General features: G+C 43.2%; 1 protein-coding gene across 1 annotated transcript in view; it reads right to left on the bottom strand.

The window, feature by feature from the left end:
• Positions 1–21,712, bottom strand: part of LOC126355193 (adenylate cyclase type 2) — a 286,733-nt gene that overhangs the window by 29,841 nt on the left and 235,180 nt on the right. The window contains exons 14-16 of the mRNA XM_050005421.1: positions 20,346–20,490; positions 16,551–16,793; positions 6,393–6,497 (exon numbers count right to left, since the gene is read on the bottom strand). Of these exons, the coding sequence (XP_049861378.1) occupies positions 6,393–6,497; positions 16,551–16,793; positions 20,346–20,490 (493 nt within the window). The remainder of the gene's footprint in view (positions 1–6,392; positions 6,498–16,550; positions 16,794–20,345; positions 20,491–21,712) is intronic.

Raw genomic sequence — 21,712 nt, 5'->3', positions numbered from 1 at the left:
AAATGACTTTAGACACAATATTGGTTAACCAGACAGTGCTACCTTTAAACATAACAGCTTCAAAAAGCCGTGTACAGAATGGACTGTTTCTTTAAATTCATGACGTAATGTCCAATAACTGAGTAACTCTACAAAAAGTTAACCTGAGGGTATTCAGCTACGGATAACGCGGTGACAAACAACATTTTGAAGGGCTATCTCCAGCAATGCGTACGGCCATCATGATATGGCTATTTGAGGTGTCTAGTATCAAAACCGGCCAAGTCATTAAATTTTCAAAAACTCATGTTATCATTTAAATTATAATATATCACTATCAGATGAAACACGAATGTGCTTCAAAATCGAACATTTCTTCGTGTTTGACAGCACTGTATTCTAGGTTGTGTGACAGAATGGGCCAGGTCTTACAGGCAGTGAATTTATAAACTGCTGTCAAGCAACGAGCAGAAGTCTTCATATCACAGCATTTTTATTTGGGACCGAATGTTGTTTTGTTAGATCACGCAACAATGTGATCATATCCGTAGGCATAGTAATTCCTTATGTTGTATATTCTTTGAAGTCCTGATATTTCATTTCTATATTGACAACATCAACCTTTTGCACTAATTTCCGTATTGACGGTGTTCTTTTGTCATTATCGTGTATTGTTAAGTGTACATTTCGTTTGTGGTTCACGTGAAATATCTGATATTCTAACGCAAGTGAGAGCAAAACTGAAGGCTTAAAACAACAATATTACTCAGTTTATGTGGATTGATTCTAATAACATATCTGATTATTTGCAAATCATTTTCTTCTTCTTGTGTTCAAGATATGAGCGGACTACAAGCTTTTAGGGAGAGAAATCCAATTTTGTAAGGTACTCAGTTTTCGGATACCCTCCTTGATATGCCATTGTCGTATTTACGATAAAATGCATTTTTTTAGCTATAAAGAAAAGCAATTGCAATGTTACTTTGTTTTCTTGTAATTGCTTTATTTAAGAGATTTTTTTGGAACTTAAAACAAGATACAGTTTTATAAAACCAGAATAAAATTACATACATTTGCAACAAACATGGCCAAGTCAAAACCGAAATTAACAAAAGACTGGGTTCATCATGAAACAGATTTCACATACAATAGGACTTAAGTATTAAAACAATAAGGATGTAAGTATGAAAGAATAACGTTTGTTGCCATCCTTGTTTTGTGACTAGAGGTTTTTTACCCACATTGAAAAATATGCCTTCAATGACTTGGCTGATTTAGATACTACGTGCCTCATTTATACAAAGAGAGCATGTAATGCTCGGTTTTATTGTTTGTTTTAGTTTCCAAATAGTAAAAGTTGTGTCCTTGTGAATCGTGGTGTCACTATCTGCACACGTATTACACAAATGTTATATGCCAAATGATAAGTGATTTTCTACAAGGACATTCCACGTTGACGTTATTTCAGTCTCCTTGACGCATTCGATTTGAACGGAAACAAAAGTCAAATGTTTGGACGATAGTCACTTCTTATATCGTAGGCAGATTAACATTATTTGTGGCCAGCTATGGAAGATACTCGTGTAGAAGAGGGTGCATAAGAGGAGGGACCAAACGTTTAATCGGGACTGCACACACATCTTGCGAATCTTACGTCGCTCGTCTGCTGCATTCATCCATAACTCACTGATTGTCATTCGCTGGTTGACTGGCCGCCATGCTCTGTGGACTTGCACAGGCACAGAGCGCCAGGTGATCCACTGCCTAACAGCCCACCAATAACTTAGCCGACTCTCCCTAGGTGGCGAGCAATGACGGTCACCTATCAATGTCACCGTGAAGGAGCTGTCGCTCTTCACCAGTGGTGACCTTTCACTCAGCCGCTCACTGATTACTTCTAAAGTGTCTCAAAACTGCATTCAGAGTCTCACGAAGGATAATTAATTCGTAATTTACCTCTCACACATGCCAAATGACTGATAACTAAACATTACCAAGTTCACCTCATATTTTAATCACAAAAAAGCATACTTGCAAGATATGAGACCCACCAATCGACTCCCGCGAAAACTTGGGCCATATTTGTTTCAGTACGCAGTTAGATTTATGGCTGCGCGGTCGATGTACACGGTAATATCGACAGGCAGCCATAGATGTAATTCCAGGTATATGTCATACCGCTTTGCCGCCGATCAACGTCTTTGGCGCCAGGTGTATCTGTGGCCGTATGCTCATTGGTGCGGTCCGAGGGTTTACAAGGACGGAGCAAGTGCTAGAGCGTCACTCAACTCGGCTCACTCAAACGCTGGTTGGACGGTATACAGCCGAAATATTAGAAAAAGTTTAATTCATACGGCTGCACATCGGAAATTTTATGAATCAATCTTTGCGCCCGCGAAAATATTAAAGAAATCGTTCACTTGTTTTTGAAAATAGGGAATCTAAATCTTTGTGCTCAAGTCATGTCATATTCTCGTCTCGTTAGACTTTGCTTCCATTCTTCACTGGTTGTTTGCCTTGAGTCTCCTCACTGGGACTCACCATTATTTTTTCATTTTTATTGCATTCACCATGTTTAACCTTTCTGGGTAATATTTATTCTTTCAAGTACAGCGTTCTTAAATTGTTCATTCAATATTTTTAGTGCGTGCGTGCTTCTTTTCGCTTGTATTTTAAGTACCCCATTACCTATTTAAAGACGGATTACTTTCTTTGTTTGCCAATCGCTTTCTACAGCACCATACATTCTATGCAGGCTTACAAAACTGCTTTCCAACAAGAGGAGACAACCAATAAGCAGATTTATGACGCTGTTACTGTGGAAATCATTGTTGTTGTTGTTGTTGTTGTTGTTGTAGTCTTCAGTCCTGAGACTGGTTTGATGCAGCTTCTTCAACTCTCAGTACCTACTGCAACCTACATCCTTCTGAATCTGCTTAGTGTATTCATCTCTTGGTCTCCCTCTACGATTTTTACCCTCCACGCTGCCCTCCAATACTAAATTGGTGATCCCTTGATTCCTCAGAACATGTCAAGATGTGCCACAAACTTCTCTTCTCCCCAATCCTATTTAATACTTCCTCATTAGTTCCTCATTAGTTATGTGATCTACCCATCTAATCTTCAGCATTCTTCTGTAGCACCGCATTTCGAAAGCCTCTATTCTCTTCCTGGCCAAACTATTTATCGTCCATGTTTCACTTCCATACATGGCTACACTCCATACAAATACTTTCAGAAATGACTTCCTGACAATTAAATCTATACTCGATGTTAACAAATTTATCTTCATCAGAAACGCTTTCCTTGCCATTGCCAGTCTACATTTTATATCCTCTCTACTTCGACCATCATCAGTTATTTTGCTCCCCAAATAGCAAATCTCCTTTACTACTTTAAGTGTCTCATTTGCTAATCTAATTCCCTCAGCATAACCCGACTTAATTCGACTACATTCCATTATCTTCGTTTTGCTTTTGTTGATGTTCATCTTATATCCTCCTTTCAAGACACTGTCCATTCCATTCAACTGCTCTTCCAAGTCCTTTGCTGTCTCTGACAGAATTACAATGTCATCGGCGAATGTCAACGTTTTTATTTCTTCTCCATGGATTTTAATACCTACTCTAAATTTTTCTTTTGTTTCCTTTACTGCTTGCTCAATATACAGATTGAATAACATCGGGGAGAGACTACAACCCTGTCTTACTCCCTTCCCAACCACTGCTTCCCTTTCATGTCCCTCGACTCTTATAACTGCCATCTGGTTTCTGTACAAATTGCAAATAGCCTTTCGCTCCCTGTATTTTATCCCTGCCACCTTTAGAATTTGAAAGAGAGTATTCCAGCCAACATTGTCAAAAGCTTTCTCTAAGTCTACAAATACTAGAAACGTAGGTTTGCCCTTCCTTAATCTTTGTCATGGACTGTGCGGCTGGTACCGGCGGAGGTTCGAGCCCTCCCTCGGTTGTGTGTGTTTGTCATTGGGATAATTTAAGTTAAGTAGTGTGTAAGCTTAGGGACTGATGACCTTAGCAGTTAAGTCCCATAAGATTTCCCATACATTTGAACATTTTTTGAAGCTCTGCTGTCAGATGATCTAGTAAAGTGAAACTGGTAGCGCAAAGAGAGCCCCTTAGCACCTATCGGTATGTTTTCTAACATTATTGTTTTGGAATAGTCCAACCACTTCATTATTTCAAGTTTGTTTCCCGGATATACACTAATTTTTCACTTTTCCTCAGTCCAGGAAATTTGGTAGAGCTGTGTGTGGACAAGCCAGTCAGCATCTACAGTTTTAGTGCAGTAAAATGTAAATTTCGTGTGGAATTATTCTCACCTAATCGTAACTGTTTTCATTCTCTGCGGGCAGTGGATCCTTTCCCTGCGCTTATGAGTGCTGTGTCTTATGTCTATCTGATGTGCCTAGATGACTGTAAGTGATCTTTCAACAATATGGTGTCATGTTTATATTATATGATGACGAGAGGAGGAAGAGGGTGGGGCAAAGCTTCCTCATCAAGAGCAGCGCCAAAGGGGCCACAGACATTAACCTCCCCACCCAATGGAGCTATTGCTATCATCAGTCTCGTATGCTCTCACTTCACGAGACACTGCGGAGAGATTGAAAATGTAACCCAGGACATACCAAGTCTGGTAATCAAGAAGCTTATTGCACCACATCTACCACTGCCATCCGAATACTGTTGGTGAACACTTCTTCCACCAACTGTATAGTACACTACTGGCCATTAAAATTGCTACACCAAGAAGAAATGCAGTTGATAGACGGGTATTCATTGGACAAATATATTATACTACAACTGACATGTGATTAAATTTTCACGCAATTTGGGTGAATAGATCCTGAGAAATCAGTACCAAGAACAACCGCCTCTGGCCGTAATAACGGCCTTGATAAGCCGGGCATTGAGTCAAACAGAGCTTGGATGGCGAGTACAGGTACAGCTGCCCATGCAGGTTCAACACGATACCACAGTTCATCATGAGGAGTGACTATCGTATTGTGACGAGCCAGTTGCTCGGTCACCATTGACCAGACGTTTGAAATTGGTGAGACATCTGGAGAATGTGCTGGCCAGGGCAGCAGTCGAACACTTTCTGTATCCAGAAAGAACCGTACAGGACCTGCAACGTGCGGTCGTGCATTATCCTGCTGAAATGTACGGTTTCGCAGGGATCGAATGAACGGTAGAGCCACAGGTCGTAACACATCTGAAATGTAACGTCCACTGTTCAAAGCGCCGTTAATGCGAACAAGATGTGACCGAGACGTGTAACGAGTGGCAGCCCATACCATCACGCTGGGTGATACGCCAGTATGGCGATGACAAATTCACGCTTCCAATGTGCGTTCACCGCGATGTCGCCAAACAAGGACGCGACCATCATGATGCTGTAAACGGAACCTGGATTAATCCGAAAAAATGACGTTATGCCATTCGTTCATTCAGGTTCGTCGTTGAGTACACCATCGCAGCCGCTCCTGTGTGTTATGCAGTGCAGCCATGGTCTCCGAGCTGATAGTCCATGCTGCTGCAAACGTCCTCGAACCGTTTGTGCAGATGGTTGTTGTCTTGCAAACGTCCCCATCTGTTGAGTCAGGGATCAAGACGTGGCTCCACGATCCGTTACAGCCAGGCGGCTAAGATGCCTGTCATCTCGACTGATAGTGATACGAGGCCGTTGGGATCCAGCACGGCGTTCCGTATTACCCTCCTGAACCCACCGATTCCGTATTCTGCTAACAGTCATTGGATCTCGACCAACGCGAGCATCAGTGACGCGATACGATAAACCGCAATCGCGATAGGCTACAATCCGGCCTTTATCAAAGTCGGAAACGTTATGGTACGCATTTCTGTTACTTACACGAGGTATCACAACAACGTTTCACCAGGCAACGCTGGTCAACCGCTGTTTGTATATGACAAAATCGGTTGGAAACTTTCCTCATGTTTGTAGGTGTCGTCACCGGCCTTATGTGAATGGTCTGAAAAGCTAATCAGTTGCATATCACAGCATCTTCTTCCTGTCGCTTATATTTCGCGTCTGTAGGACGTCATCTTCATGGTGTAGCAATTTCAATGGCCAGTAGAGTAACTGGATGCTTTAGTGGCCTTGGCTACAGCGCCGAGAAGGAGTGAGACTAATGCGGCTGCAAACGGGTAAAACTAAGAACTGACAATTATTTTCTTTTTCTTCCCTTTCGTCATTGTAGGAAGCTTGGGATGCTCTATGTGGAGAAAGGAAACCTGAAGAGGAGGAAAATAGTGGCAGCAGCGTGAGGCGGAATGGAGCCGTTGCCAGGGTGGGAGTGGAGGGGTGGAGCGGAGCAGTCGGCGCGCGGGCGGGGCGGGGCGGGGCGGGGCGCGACGCGGCTCTGCACTTACCCCTCCGCCGTCCTCCTTGCCGGGCCGCAGCCCCGAGGCCAGCATGTACGTGCTGCCGATCGTCTTGATCTTCTCGATGCAGCTGAACTTTGGCTTCAGCAGCAGCTGTGGAAGAAACGAGCCCGGGTCACACAAAGCCTTCCTCAGTGGCGAGTCCAAAACTCGGCTACACTCAACGGATTACATTTTGTCCATAACGACTAAATAAAGGAAAGCTGCCGTTCCGTGAAGAGAACTATCGAATAAAGAGTACAATTGTACCACTCAGGCAATAACACACTAAATGGAGATGCACCAATAAGGAATTATCTCAACGGGACGGAAATCGGTAGATTTGATGTACCAAATGATCAAAGAGTCAGTATAAATATGAAAACTGAATAAACCACGGAATAATGTAGATAGAGAGGTAAAAATTGACACACATGCTTGGAATGACATGTTAGAACAAAAAAAAAATACAAAGTTCACAAAATGTCTGACGGATGGCGCTGGACAGCAAAACTGCTACCGTGACGGGTGAGAGGTACGCCGATATGTTACAGAATCGTATCATCCCCGGCCTGATTGATAAACACCTGCTGGAATGTACGATATTTATGTAGGATGGCGCTCCACCCCATATTGTTACACGCGTGAAAGATCTCTTGCGCGCCTCGTTTGGTGATGATCACGTGCTCAGCCGCCACTTTCGTCATGCTTGGCCTCCCAGGTCCCCGGACCTCAGTCCGTGCGATTAATAGCTTTGGGGTTACCTGAAGTCGCAAGTGTATGGTGATCGACCGACATCTCTAGGGATGCAGAAAGACAACATCCGACGCCAATGCCTCACCATAACCCCGGACATGCTTTACAGTGCTGTTCACAACATTATTCCTCGACTGCGGCTATTGTTGAGGAATGATGGTGGACATATTGAGCATTTCCAGTAAAGAACATCATCTTTGCTTTCTCTTACATTGTTATGCTCATTATTCCTATTCTGATCAGATGAAGCGCCATCTGTCGGACGTTTTTTGAACTTTTGTATTTTTTTTTTTTTTTGGTTCTGATGAAACCCCATGTCATTCAAAGCATGTGTGTCAATTTGTACCTCTCTATCTACATTATTCTGTGATTTATACATTTTTAAAATTTATACTGACTTTTTGATCACCCGGTACATGTACAGACAAACAAATGACTACAATTTTAGAAAAAAAATTGATTTATTCAGGAGGAAGGGCATGAATCGAGCAAGTCAATAACGTGTTGATCCACCTCTGGCCCTTATGGAAGCAGTTATTCTGTTTGGTGTCGTTGATTTATAGATTTGTTCCATGTCCTCCTGGAGAACAGCGTGCCAAATTCTGTCAATGTGGCGCATTAGATCGTCAGACTCCCGTGCTGATTGTGGGGCTCTGCCAGTAATGCTACAAACGTCCTTAATTGTGGAAGGATCCGGCGACCCTGCTCATTAAAGCAAGCACGGAGTTCAGCAGTAGAAAGTCTCGCTGTGTGCGGTCGGGCATTATCTTGCTGAAATGTAATCCCGGAATGGATTGCCATGGAGGGCAACGAAACCGGGCGCAGAATATCGTCGACGTACTGCTCCGCTCTAAGGGTACCTCTCCTGACAACCAATGGGGTCGTGTAATGAAATGGCACGCCTGGTTCTCGGGCCGTATGGCGGACGACATTCAGGATGGTACCTCATCGCTGTTCAGTATGTGTCCAGACGCGACTACGGCCTTTAATCTCATTCACTGGAGTAGAATTGTCTTCAGTGATGACTCTCACTTCGAACTGAACTCCAAAGACCAGCAAAGACGTGTACGACGATATTACACTCCCCCTATTGTTGCCCTCCGTGGCAAAACATCTTCTGACTTATATTTCAGCTAGATAATTACCTACCGCAGATGGCGAGAGTTTCTACTGTTGCTTCTCCTGCTTGCCAAACCTTACCTTTACTAGCGATGTCGTCGGATCTCCCCGAAATTGAGAACGATTGGAGCATTATGGGCAGGATTTTGACCATCTAAGGTGCCAGTTAGTCTGAATTTGCCACGATACCCCCCCAGGAGGACCTTCAACTACTCTGTCAATCAATGGCAAGCCGAATAACTGCTTAAACAACGGCCAGAGGTCAGCCAACGCGTTATTGACTTAGAATTATATATTAATACCATCAGCTGCTGATGGGCGTTGATATATATCAACGGGGACAGTTGAAAATGTGTGCCCCGACCGGGACTCGAATCCGGGATCTCCTGCGTACATGGCAGACTCTCTATCCATCTGAGCCTCCGAGGGCACAGAGGATCGTGCGACTGCAGGGACTATCTCGCGCACGCCTCCCGCGAGACCCACATTCTCACCTTCCACACACTAAATTCCTACTCGTGGAAGACATTCTTACCAAGTCCCGTAGGAGTCCGGGTAATATTTGTGCATAAGCACAGAACAAGAAGGTCATAGCCGGTATTGCCAGAACTATATACTTATATGGATATGGTGTCTGTTCCTTCAGACATATCCGAAAGAACAGACACCATATCCATATTAGTATACGTTACTGACTTGCTCAGTTTGTAAAGTTCTTTCTCTTAAATAAATCGTCTAATTTTTCTGAAATTGTAATCATTTATTTCTCTGTATGTGTGCATCACATATAGCAATTTCCGCCAAATTCGGATAATTCCTTCGTGGTATGTCGCATTTATCAAGAGCTCGTTTTAGTAATACAGGTAGTTTCGGCTTACACAGCCATTTTCGAAATGGCTTAAAATTTATGCTACCGTTCGTTATGGTTTACAAACTATAGTAGAATTGAAGCTCACTAGCAGTTTAAAACTGTGTGAAGGAACGGGGCTCGAACCTGGAACTTTTGCTTTTTGCAGGAAAATACTCTACTGGCTGAGCTATCTATCACGACCAACAAACACCTCATCTCGTATCCGCTAAACTTCACAGAATTTCTCGTACGAGTGAAAATTCATTTTGGCTGTGTCTACGCCAATCCTCCGCAGTAGCCTTTCTTCCAAGAGTCCTAGTCCCACAAAATGTGTAGGAGAACTGCTGTGAAGTTAGGAAGGTGGGAGATGAGGTACTGGCGAACGTAAAACTACGAGGTCGTGTTTGGATACTCAGTTGGTACAGCATTTCCCCGTGATAGGCAGGGGACGCAGATTCGACTTCCGTTCCAGGAAGACAGTTTTAGCCGGCCGGAGTGGCCGTGCGGTTCTAGGAGCTGCAGTCTGGAACCGCTCGACCATTAATGTCGCAGGTTCGAATCCTGCATCGGGCATGGATGTGTGTGATGTCCTTATGTTAGTTAGGTTTACGTAGTTCTAAGTTCTAGGGGACTGATGACCAAAGCAGTTAAGTCCCGTAGTGCTCAGAGACATTTGAACCATTTTTTGAAGACAGTTTTAATCCGCCAAGAAGGTTCAGATCAGCACACACTCCGCTGCAGAATGAAAATTCACTTAGTATGTAGTAGGAATGACGGCTTAGTAAATGTAGTAGCAATGCTGTCGATTGTGGCGGTCACGAAGCATAGCAGAAATGGTATAGTTCAGCATGATTAATAAACTACTAGGGATATTCGGAAAATAAGTTCCAATTAGTCAAGAAATGGAAGCCACTGTGAAAATCTAATAAAGCTTTGCACATACGTGTTCGACAGTGTCTCTAGTATCCCTGTCGGTTGCATCACTTCGCTCTTTTCAGTTCTGAGCGCATGGTGAGTACATAAAGATGCGTAGAAAATAGTGTCTCCCCACAAGTATGATGTCCTGGCGAGAGATTGCGCCTGATGTTATGCAGCCCACATTACAGAACTGTTATACGGTTCCTACTTCGTGACAATTCTCGGCCGCAATCTGCAGGGGTAATGAAAATGTTCCTGCAGCGTTTTCGATGGGAAGTGTTTGATCACCCACACTACAGCCCGTTATTGGCTCCCTCTGTGTTTCATCTACTCACATTAACTACTGGCTATGAAGACAACATTTTCGCGCCGGCCAGGGTGGTCGAGCGGTTCTAGGCGCTACAGTCTGGAACCGCTCGACCATTAATGTCGCAGGTTCGAATCCTGCCTCGGGCATGGATGTGTGTGATGTCTTTAGGTTGGTTAGGTTTAAGTAGTTCTAAGTTCTAGGGGACTGATGACCTTAGAAGTTAAGTCCCATAGTGCTCAGAGCCATTTGAACCAACGTTTTCGCACAGACAACGAACTATAGATGAGCATAGAGAATTGGCGGCAAGCATAGGCGGCTGCCTTCTATGGCAAGGGTATTGGAAAGTTGGTATAGCGGTGCGACAGATGACCTAGCTGGAGCGGCGACTATGTAGAGAAGCAGCTGGAAGGTGGAGCCCACTGTCGCAAATGAAACATTTGTGATTTTCAATGTAGTTTCCATTTCGCGACTGATCGGAACTTACATTCTGGACGAGCCTTGTATAATAGATGTGCTGCCGTTAGTGATGATACAAACAACAGCACAATTGCTATTGTTTGTGACTGTTCGCAAACTAAAGTAGAAATGTTATCGTTTGTAGTGATATACAGAAAGTCTGTACCGACTGAATTTTTCAGACCTGAGTCACGATAACCTTTCTTCAAGTTTTATCAATGTCTGTTTAAGACAGAAACTTGAATCGATCCATTTCCACGTAATGTAGCCTCGTTAATAAAGAAAAACCGCAAGTAGAGATGTGCTTACCTCTACAAGTAAATGAAACGCGAGGGCTATGGTTGCGTACGGGCTGATTCAGACCTCACAGACCTCACTTTCAAAAGATGAGTTCCTAGGAGCAGCTCCCTTGCAAAAACGATTTCACGTGATCGACGCTCGCCGTAAATAACTCTGAGGAGTATGTCGACTGTTCACAAACGGTTTATCAACATTTTCCCTTTTAAAAATAAACTGTTTTTGATGATTTAACAGTGCTGGCGTCATTCGCTGTATTGAAATTTCTGACAATATTGCCGGTATCATGCCGGTAGATTAGGAAATGAGACACTTAAAGTAGTAAAGGAGTTTTGCTATTTAGGAAGTAAAATAACTGATGATGGTCGAAGTAGAGAGGATATAAAATGTAGACTGGCAATGGCAAGGAAAGCGTTTCTGAAGAAGAGAAATTTGTTAACAACGAATATAGATTTATGTATCAGGAAGTCGTTTCTGAAAGTATTTGTTTGGAGTGTAGCCATGTATGGAAGTGAAACATGGACGATAACTAGTTTGGACAAGAAGAGAATAGAAGCTTTCGAGATGTGGTGCTACAGAAGAATACTGAAGATAAGGTGGATAGATCACGTAACTAATGAGGAGGTATTGAATAGGATTGGGGAGAAGAGAAGTTTGTGGCACAACTTGACTAGAAGAAGGGATCGGTTGGTAGGACATGTTTTGAGGCATCAAGGGATCACAAATTTAGCATTGGAGGGCAGCGTGGAGGGTAAAAATCGTAGAGGGAGACCGAGAGATGAGTACACTAAGCAGATTCAGAAGGATGTAGGTTGCAGTAGGTACTGGGAGATGAAGCAGCTTGCACAGGATAGAGTAGCATGGAGAGCTGCATCAAACCAGTCTCAGGACTGAAGACAACCACAACAACAATGCTTCTTTAGAACTTTTTCAAAAGCTCTAAAATTTCTGCGCTCTCAGCCATTCAAAAATAAAAACCAACTTCTCTCTTCATTGGAGTGCTGTGAATTAGGCGGTTAGTTTCACTTTACTTTCATTTCACCTCTTTAACTTCTGTAACTATGAAAGGATTTAACTGGAACGGTATAATAAATGAAGCCCACTCCAAAATTAATAACTTGCTTCCAACACTTTTATTAGACGTAAATATTTTCATGATAACTTTGTCATTTAGCATAAACCTTGACGAAGATGGTGTTAGTAATTTACTTACTTCTCAATAGCAAATTATATATAAGGACAATTACACTGGAAACCGAATGTACTGTGTCAGAGACACTCCTCTGCCTTCATATTCCTCTACTTTCCTGCTTATTGAGCTCTACTGCCCGGAGCTTGGTACAAATACGAAAGCGTCTATACAGAGAGATCACAGTACAATTAGTAAGTTGAATAACGATTTAGGGTCATTTCTCAGTATCATCACAGGCAAAACATTAGTAGCTAGGGTAGTGCAGATTGACGTGATACCATTTGTAGTCAAAATCATATACAGGGTGAACATAAATAAAACTGACAAACTGCAGGGACAGATTCGTGACTAGAAATCATGAAAAAAAGTTGCTACAAACACGTGTCCGGAAATGGACGGTGTGCGTGCAGCGACGACAAATCGTCCCGAAAAACAGTACAGAGTACAGGACACCGTATCCACGTCACAACATATGTTCAAAGTGGAGACCGTGGGTCCTCCCACAGTTTTGTCGGTGGAGTCCTGGTTCATCATGTATACTTTCTCGTATACCGCATACTCCACACGACCCGGCACAGCGCTTGGCAGAAGGTACTTGTAACAACATTCGTCAGTGGCGAGGAAAAAATGACCATCTATATTTTTGTTATGTAGTATTCATTGTCTAAAAGCAAATAAACTACTAAATTAACATTAATAAGAATGATACATCATTTTATGTTCATATATTCCACACAAATTTCTACATTACTCAAACGCTATTCTCACGACCTCTACTGGAGATGTACAGTGGTAGCAGCACAAAGATCTATAAGTATTCTTCGAACACCGATTGTTCAGATTTACCCAATAGGGTTTGGCGGAAATGTCTCCTTTCTTCCAAATAGTATTACTGACGTTGCCCGAGCATAAGGACTTCAAACGTTGGAGTACTGGTCCCCCTAGAGTCTACCTTTGCAGATGGAGTGCTCTTTCACAGAACCCAGCCCTACCCCCACATTCAAGCAGTGCATTCGTTTATTCTTGTACATACTTTACGTGTTCACCCCATTTCATTCACGGCTCTTAACATTACTTCCAATTATTTATACGATGAGCCTCAGATGTTGGCATCTAATCTTATATTATTTCTTATAGACATTAGCTTGACTTTAACCACATTAAATACAATATATATGGAAGCATACATAAGAAAATTCTGTCTGTGAGTAAGACGTGAATACCGACAGATATAGCGGGTCGATACTCGGTAACCTCGTATTTTTTTTCACTAAACGACAGTGATGAACTGTTTCAAAGACCACCCGGATGTCTTGCAACACGATTTCTAACTGGATGCCGTTGAATGCGATGCACTCGATTTCAAGGACGAGCAGCGCGACACGTGTTCCGCAAGACCCCTGGTTACGGAATTCATACTCGTTCTCTAAAACATCGAACATAGAACATATTCTATAACAAACTGACTTCAGCGATATAAGCCCATAATTGTGTACACCTGAACCCTTCATTGCTCCAATGATCTACGATAAACTTCTGCTAAAAATGTAGAAAGTTCTTCCACATAATCTCAGTAGAATGTCATAGCTCTCTAACCGACTTGCGTTCCCTCCATTGCGGGGATTTAGTTCATTTTCTATCCCACGTTCACATTCTCAATATCTCCAATTTCGGCGTTCGTATGATGACTGAGACGACCAACCGTCTTGCTATCTTCTGCGGTGAAAGAATATCAGAAATCCGAATTCATTGTTTCAGCCTTCTATCAGATGTCCGTCTCAATGTTAATATTGTTACAGTGACTGGAAAAATGTTTCCAGCGGAAATGGCAACAAAACGATTACTCTCTTTGGTGTGTAGACTGTGTGACACTGGCGATATACCACGAGACTTTCTGGAAAACATTGACCTCACAATTCCGGAGAAGGCAAGATCTGACAAGTGCTATAATTATCACACAGTCAGCTTAACTTATCGTGAATCCAAGTTGCTGACAAGACTAATATACAGAAGCATGGAAAAGAAAATTGCGGATGTGTTAGTTTGACGGTCAGTTTGGCTTTGGGAAAGGTAATGGCATCAGAGAGGCTCTTCTGACGTTGCGGTTGGTAACTGAAGCATTACCGAAGAAAAATAAAGAAATGGCGCAAACCGCTCGAAATTCTGAGAAAGATAATGGTAAGTTATAGGGAAAGACGGGTGATATAAAGTACATACAAGAACCAAGATGGAACAATAAGACTGGAAGACCAAGAACAAAGTTCTTGGATTAAAAAAGATGTAAGATAGGGATGTAATGTCTCACCGCTGTTGTTCATTCGAAAAAGCAATAACAGAAATAAAACAAAGCTTCAAGAGTGCAATTAAAATTAAGGTGAAAGGATATCACTGATAGGATTCACTGAGGAGACTGCCTAGGCAGCAAATAATCCATGACGGACGGAGCAGGGAGGAGATGAAAAATAGACAAGCACAGGAATACAGGACACGTGTGGCCAAGAGAAATCTACTAGTTGGAACATAGGCCTCAATTCGAGGATGAAATTTCTGAGAATGTGCCTTTGGAGCATGATATTGTATAGTAATGAAACACGGACTGTGGAAAAACCTAAACAGAAGAGAATCGACGCTTTTGAGATGTGGAGCTACAGAAGAATGTTGAAAGTGTTAGGAGGTTCCGCGCAGAATCGGCGAGGAAAGAAATATGTGGAAACAAACTGACAAGGAGAAGGAACAGGATGGTAGGCGATGTCTTAAGACAAAATGTCCCTGGTAATAGATGAGCTGTTGAGGATAAAAACTGTACAGGCAGACAGAGACTGGCATACATCAGGCACATAATTGACGAATAGGTTGCAAGTGCTTCTCTCAGATGGAAAGGTTGGCATAGAAGAGGAATTAGTTGATGGCCGCATCAAACCAGGCAGAAGACTGAGGAAGAAAAAGTCCTTGGATTTTCATTAAGATCAGTTAGGAAATTTTATTTTAGAATTCATTAAAAGCTTCTTGCTGTGCTCTCCTTACGCTGAATTTGCTTTCTTTCAGCTCGTCTTTGGCAGTCAAACATGACTTCGCTTGAATCTGTTATGAAGATTACTTTGCTTTAGCAGTAATTTTCTGACATGACTAGTTAACTACGGTGGGTTTTTGTGAGGCCTCACAACCTTGTTCGCCACATACTGGTCTTTGGTGTATAGTAAAACGATTTTATTGTTATCCGCCGGCCGCTGTGGTCTCGCGGTTCTAGGCGCGCAGTCCGGAAGCGCGTGACTGCTACGGTCGCAGGTTCAAATCGTGCCTCGGGCATGGATGTGTGTGATGTCTTTAGGTTAGTTAGGTTTAAGTAGTTCTAAGTTCTAGGAGACTGATGATCATAGATGTTAAGTCCCATAGTGCTCAGAGCCATTTGAACCATTTGAACAGGTCTTCGCCAGAAATCGCACTTATTAGAAGTTAAGTGATTCGTGATACGTTGTTAAATTCTACTTGTTTTCTTGGTCAGTCTCTCGTCCCCAGCTTGCTTGTTTGTCTCGCATCCACATTTGTTAGGCAGATAGTGTCTGTCTGTCTGTCGGTCTGCCGTACGTTAATAGTTGCCTCTGTCATGTTTGTCTGATTCGATGTTAACGAATTTATAGAATTAAATATGTTTTTATCTTGCCTATCATCTTGCGATGCGGTATATGTGTAACTTAGAGCATTTTGTACATTTTATGTAATTCTGAATTTCATGGGTTTTATTTAAATAGCCATTTTTAGAAAGTTGCCACCCTTCCACCGTACGAGTCCTTTTAAAAACAAATTTCACTTTCGGTGGCAAATAATCTCTTAGTGTGAGTGTTTGTACCATTTCCATCCTTCTTACGGGGTTCATAGTTAATGTGCTCGTGTGAGTTGTCAAAATTTTTAGTTTAAAGTAATCTGGTGTGTTGCGGATTTGCTCCAGCGTAGCATTTCAGGGAGTGGCAAGCTTCTCAGCCCGAAGGCTCATGCTGTCAATATCGTTCTTTCTGCCTATAAATAAAATTGTAACTTGATATTTCGAGGGTGCTTCCTGCTTATAATTTTAAATCTGTTTTTGAAAAGCTTTTAGGAATAAAATTCCCATTTGTTAAAAGTAATTTCATTTTCATCAGGTACTCCCTGGCAACTACTTCCACGCTCACATAGTGTGATTAAATGTGTTGATGTTCTCGATGAATCGCTAGTAAATAAAGTAAATTCTTTACGAAAGATTTTGGAAAGTTAAATCCACGGTTCGCGATCTACCTTATCAAAGTCGCAGATGATCTCGTTGAGCAGCCGCAGGCACTCGAGGCCCTGCTTGTTGACGTCGTTCTCGTCGTAGAACTCCTTGTAGTTGGGGATGGAGGCGAACATGACGGCGATGCAGGAGTAGCGCTCGTGGTAGAGGTCCGAGTGGCGAGCAGCGCCCGCCAGGAAGTGGTCGGCCACGTGCGCCGGCAGGATGTTCTCCAGCAGGATCTTGTTGATGCCGCGCATCGTCTCCACCTGCCGGCACCGCCGCAACACGCCACACTCACCACCACACGCACGCGCGCGGCCGTCGATTTAGTACATGTCATACGTCTTCTCCATTTGTTAGCACATCCACCAGTACCGTCGTCCACACACATTCACCCATGGCTTGATGAGCACACAAGTGCACAGATACTCTTAAGGGTTGCCTGACCGCTGAAAATCTTCTAAACGATCTTACTTTAGATTAATTAGACATGAATGAAAAATTTGTTGCCAGGGTGAGGCAATAAACAAGTTGCAAACAGAGACAGAGAATTCAGTGCCACGTGTACCTGCCTGAGATTCCTTTACTGTTCAAAAGTCTCCCCGCGCGTATTTAAAAACTTATCTCATCGTCTGACAAGGCCTTGAAAGTCTGCAGCATGGAATTCTTTTGACAGCATTCGGAACCCACGGATGACTTCTCGCGCCATAAACAATTTATTTTGTTTCTTAAATAGCTGCAACCAAAAACACCGATGTGTCGTGCGGGTAGCGAAACATCCCTTGACGTGGAAACAAGGTGGCATCACTGGATAATCAGGGGGACCAGCACTCTCATTACTCTTAATTTCTTCATGTCACGATTTAAATAATGAAAACTTGTCCTTTGTTGAGTTCCTGCACGCAATTTAATACAACTTTCCATGAAATACAATTGTAGCCAAATACGACGCGAATTTCACTAAAAACATCCTCTGCAGTCAGTCCCTTGTCTCACAAGAACTACGCTGTACCAGTCGGGTGCTATCTTACATTATACCTCAGATCTTTGTCTGACTGCGGATTGAAACGTTTACCGCGAAGTATTGTGTGCCGTCTATTTTCCACACAGCATACTCTGTCAATTTGTAGATACGTACTCGTATGGTCGCGAAATCGAAAACGATTTGCGCTGATCTGGTGTTTGCGACTTATTTATTGACTCACCCTCGCATTTACGATGTTCAGTTAATAATCAGACAGCAGACACAAACTCGAAGTTTTAAATGGCACATCAGCTCAGAAGCCATTTAGAGAATCACCAATAGAAGACGAGGAAGCAGAAATGAGATGATACTGCACATGGTGTCGTTGATGATGATGAAGATGAAAACGATGATGAGGATGCTTTATGTGTGGGAAAAGGTTTTCTAGTGTCCACCCAGTTGCCGATTTTGCATTCTGCATACTATTTCGGTGAATGACATCTATGTCACGTGACGCAATCTAGTCCTTAGGCGTGTTGCCTGTCTGAACGGTGGCTAGTGTAGCTACAGTGATGGTACCGAGCACGTCTAAGAACTGAGTGGACTATCAGACATTTGTAACACTGCGCGTGCGTGAAATCTAATGACACGTGGTAAACGTATTTAGAGACGTAATTGCAAAATAAATAACATAACAATGACAAATCGTGCAATTATAAGAATGCAAGTTTGCAAATGAAAAACGATAAAAATTTAATTTTAGGCAGTGCAATTTGCAATTAAATATGTCCCACGTGTTTGAGAAAGCGAGTGACGGCGTGTTACGCAACAGAGACTTGAAATTAGTATTATCTAAAGCTTCTTGTAATGCTAGTGCTAAGATTTTTTATATTGACGCCAAGAAAGTATGTAGTTATTTCTATTGAATCTTGTTCAACTTCTCGCTGAGGATTATGCGAACAAAGCTAAAGCGCTTTTACACTATAAATATATTTATGTAGCTTCAACACTGCTAATTTAACAGTAATTGTGTATTACCTATTTTGACTTATGGCAGTGGGACTTGGAGTGAACACGATTCGGATGTGGACTATGACGTTGTTGGGAATTCCTGGTGGAGTGAGAGAAAGACAAAGAACGGAGTCAAGGAGTAAGACTGAAGACGAAGACTTGAGTGCGACCGTACTGAGACCTGAAGTAGAGGTGAGTAGAAGATGCAACCAGGCAAGTGGAAGTTAGATGGACAAGGAAACTGATCATGTAACCTTTCACGGGCTGTATTGATTTCGCTTAAAACTTCCGGGCTAACAGCCCGTGATTGATGTATAAAACTTTCACCTAATGTTTCATCTGTGTCTGTTGGAGATAACTTCAGAGGTAAAGGGGCGAACTGCAATCAGAACTCGAGGGTGCACCGAACATACGCGCATTGTAGAAGGCACCACAATCCATCTTATGCCATCAGCTACCAGATTATCTCTGGTAAAGCCACGAGTACTGACTGTTAGCTCCATAAAAATTCTAACTACCGCCCCAGCCAGAAAAGAGTTGTCATTAGAAACTTGGTAGACAGGATATTCAAAATTTGTGAACCGGTTTATTTAAAAGATGTGGTTGAACATTTACACGATCGGCATTCAAGAAGAATGGTTATTCTAACAAGGAAAAAGATCGAGCACTTCGCCCTAGGGAGAGACCCAGGATCAATGAGGAACAACGGCCGCCCATGGGGGCAGATCAATTTGGGAAAATATTGAGCAAGTGTGATGTGGAAACTATATTCAGACCCCCCCCCCCCAGGAAGACAAAAGGATTTCTAAGATCGGTGGAAGATATACTACATCCTTTGGCTACACCGGGTGAAAATAAAATTCACTGTAGTTGTGGACTTCTTCGGATTGGTACCACGAAAAGAAGTGTTAATACCCGCGTGGTTGAACACAAGCTGAATTGCCTCCTGTGACATACGACCGTACCGGAACGTGTTTACCAAGAGGGTGGTCACGAGAGTGAGACGATCGAAAACATCGCATTATCTTGCGGGCTTGTATAAAGAGGATATTGAAATTTGCAAACACCGCAATAATTTTAACAGGAAAGAGGAAGGTGCTGAATTAGATAATATACGGATGTCAACATTACACTGCAAGAATGACGATCGATTACTTTCAATGCAGAATGTTGCCACTACTGGAGATACTCTCGTAGCTGGCGTCATGGGAGGACGGCAGTTCAATCCCGCGTCCGGCCATCCTGATTTATGTTTTCCGTGATTTCAATAAATCGCTCCAGGCAAATGACGGGATGGTTCCTTTGAAAGGGCACGGCCGAATTCCTTCCCCGGCCCTTCCCTAATCCAATGAGACCGATGACCTCGCAGTCTGGTCTCTTCCCACAAACAACCCAACCAACCGACGCCATGTGATGGTCTGTAGTGCCCTCTACACTCACTATACATTCGGCGATTCCTCGAGATCTGGTGGCAGTTCGCCGCTTAACCTCCGGAGATGTCTCCCACAGTTAGAGATGAAACGTTAGGAGAAATATTTACACATCGACCACGGCCTGTTAGCTCGGAAGACGATGATGATGACCTCCGACATATGTTCTGAACATGCTGTGTCCGTCACCAGGAAGCTTCTGTGGATTGATGAGATGAAGAGCATCTACGAAATGCATCTATCTCCGTCAAATTGTTGATTCTTCCATTGCCTCGATGATGTAATTTTCTTGTGAAAGGAAGGAAGGAAGGAAGAAAGGAAGGAAGGAGGAGCGAGGTTGCCGCCATTTGTTCACTACGTAGCGAGTTGCCTGAGGTTGGGCTGTTAAGGCGCTTGGCCGAGCGAGTACTCACCTCATCCTGCTCGACGCGCAGCTTGGCCTTGCAGAGGAAGTCCGTGCGCGCCGTGAACTCCAGCTGGCGGTCGAGCACGTGCAACAGAGCCACCACCACCAGCAGCAGCAGCGCCATGCGGAACGGCGCGGGCACCAGCTCCATCCTGAGGACACGCCACCAGAACGCCTTCCTGAGGTACGCCACCATCGGTTGTTCAGCAATCAAGAAACAACCGAGCCTTTATAGTTTATCACGGGATGCTGTCCATCTCGATCCTGCAGCACGCCGGGGGATATCTGCTCTAATCCACACACAACTCCTATATCTACACACAACACACAGTTGTACAGTTGCACGTGATACGGACACGGCCGGTACCCGTCTTGGCAGTAGAAGGAACTTTCATCGTTTGGTCAGCATATGGTGCAGAAACATATTCCCTCGGGAGTGCCACAAGGATCAGTCTTAGGACCACATTTGTTTTCTTTATATCTCAACGATATTTCGTCGGTTCTGTCCTCCTGTAAATATTATTTCTATGCCGACGACCTCCAGTTCTACCTAAGCGTCAGACCTGAAGATGTAAACACTGCAATCGCTCGACGGTACTCCAATACCATATCAGAAAACAGTAAAGAACTTGGGTGTAACTTTGGATGAGCATCTCAACTGGGCGGAGAATACAGTCGCAGTGTGCCGGAAGACGTCTGCTTGTCTCCATGATCTCAAAAAGTTTCGGAACATATTTCCACAGGACTTGAAACGCCAGCTCGTGCAAGCACTCGTTCTACTGAACCTCCACTATTGTGATGCAATTCAACAAGGCATGAGTAGTGAAAACGAAAGACTAGAACTAACCATGAATGCGTGTGTGCGTTACACCTGCAACATTCGCCGATATGATCATGTTAGTGCTTCATACTCCGAGCTAGGGTGAATGCGGCCGGACAAATTCCGTGACTACCACACTCTGTTTACTTCACCGACTCCTCGTCGCGCAAGCACCCCATTACCTTGCTTCAGAGATTAAAAACCTGTCATGCCATCATAATCGAAACACGAGGTCACTCTTATTTGGTATCCTAACTGTGCCCACTCACAAAACAAAAACTCTTGCAATCCCCTTCTCAGTTGCCACTGTCCGCCTCTGGAACACACTGTCCCTTACCTTGCGCAAAATTCAATCCCCTACTGCCTTTAAGAATGAGTTGAAGCATTTCCTACTATCATCCTCCTAACGTTCTCCACAAAATTAATGTACAAGGCCAATCCTCTCACCTTTCAAATAGTAAAGCTAGCGTCTCCTATCTTTCTCCTGAGATGCCTTCCTCTTCATCTATCTCTAGTAGCCACGCAATCTTCTTTTCCTTTATATTTTCTTAATT

Source organism: Schistocerca gregaria, chromosome 3 (genome assembly GCF_023897955.1).
Source record: "Schistocerca gregaria isolate iqSchGreg1 chromosome 3, iqSchGreg1.2, whole genome shotgun sequence".
In the NCBI taxonomy this organism is placed as follows: Eukaryota; Metazoa; Arthropoda; class Insecta; order Orthoptera; family Acrididae; genus Schistocerca; species Schistocerca gregaria.
Note: the sequence above shows the minus strand (reverse complement) of the source record. Positions and strands in the feature narration are given on the sequence as shown.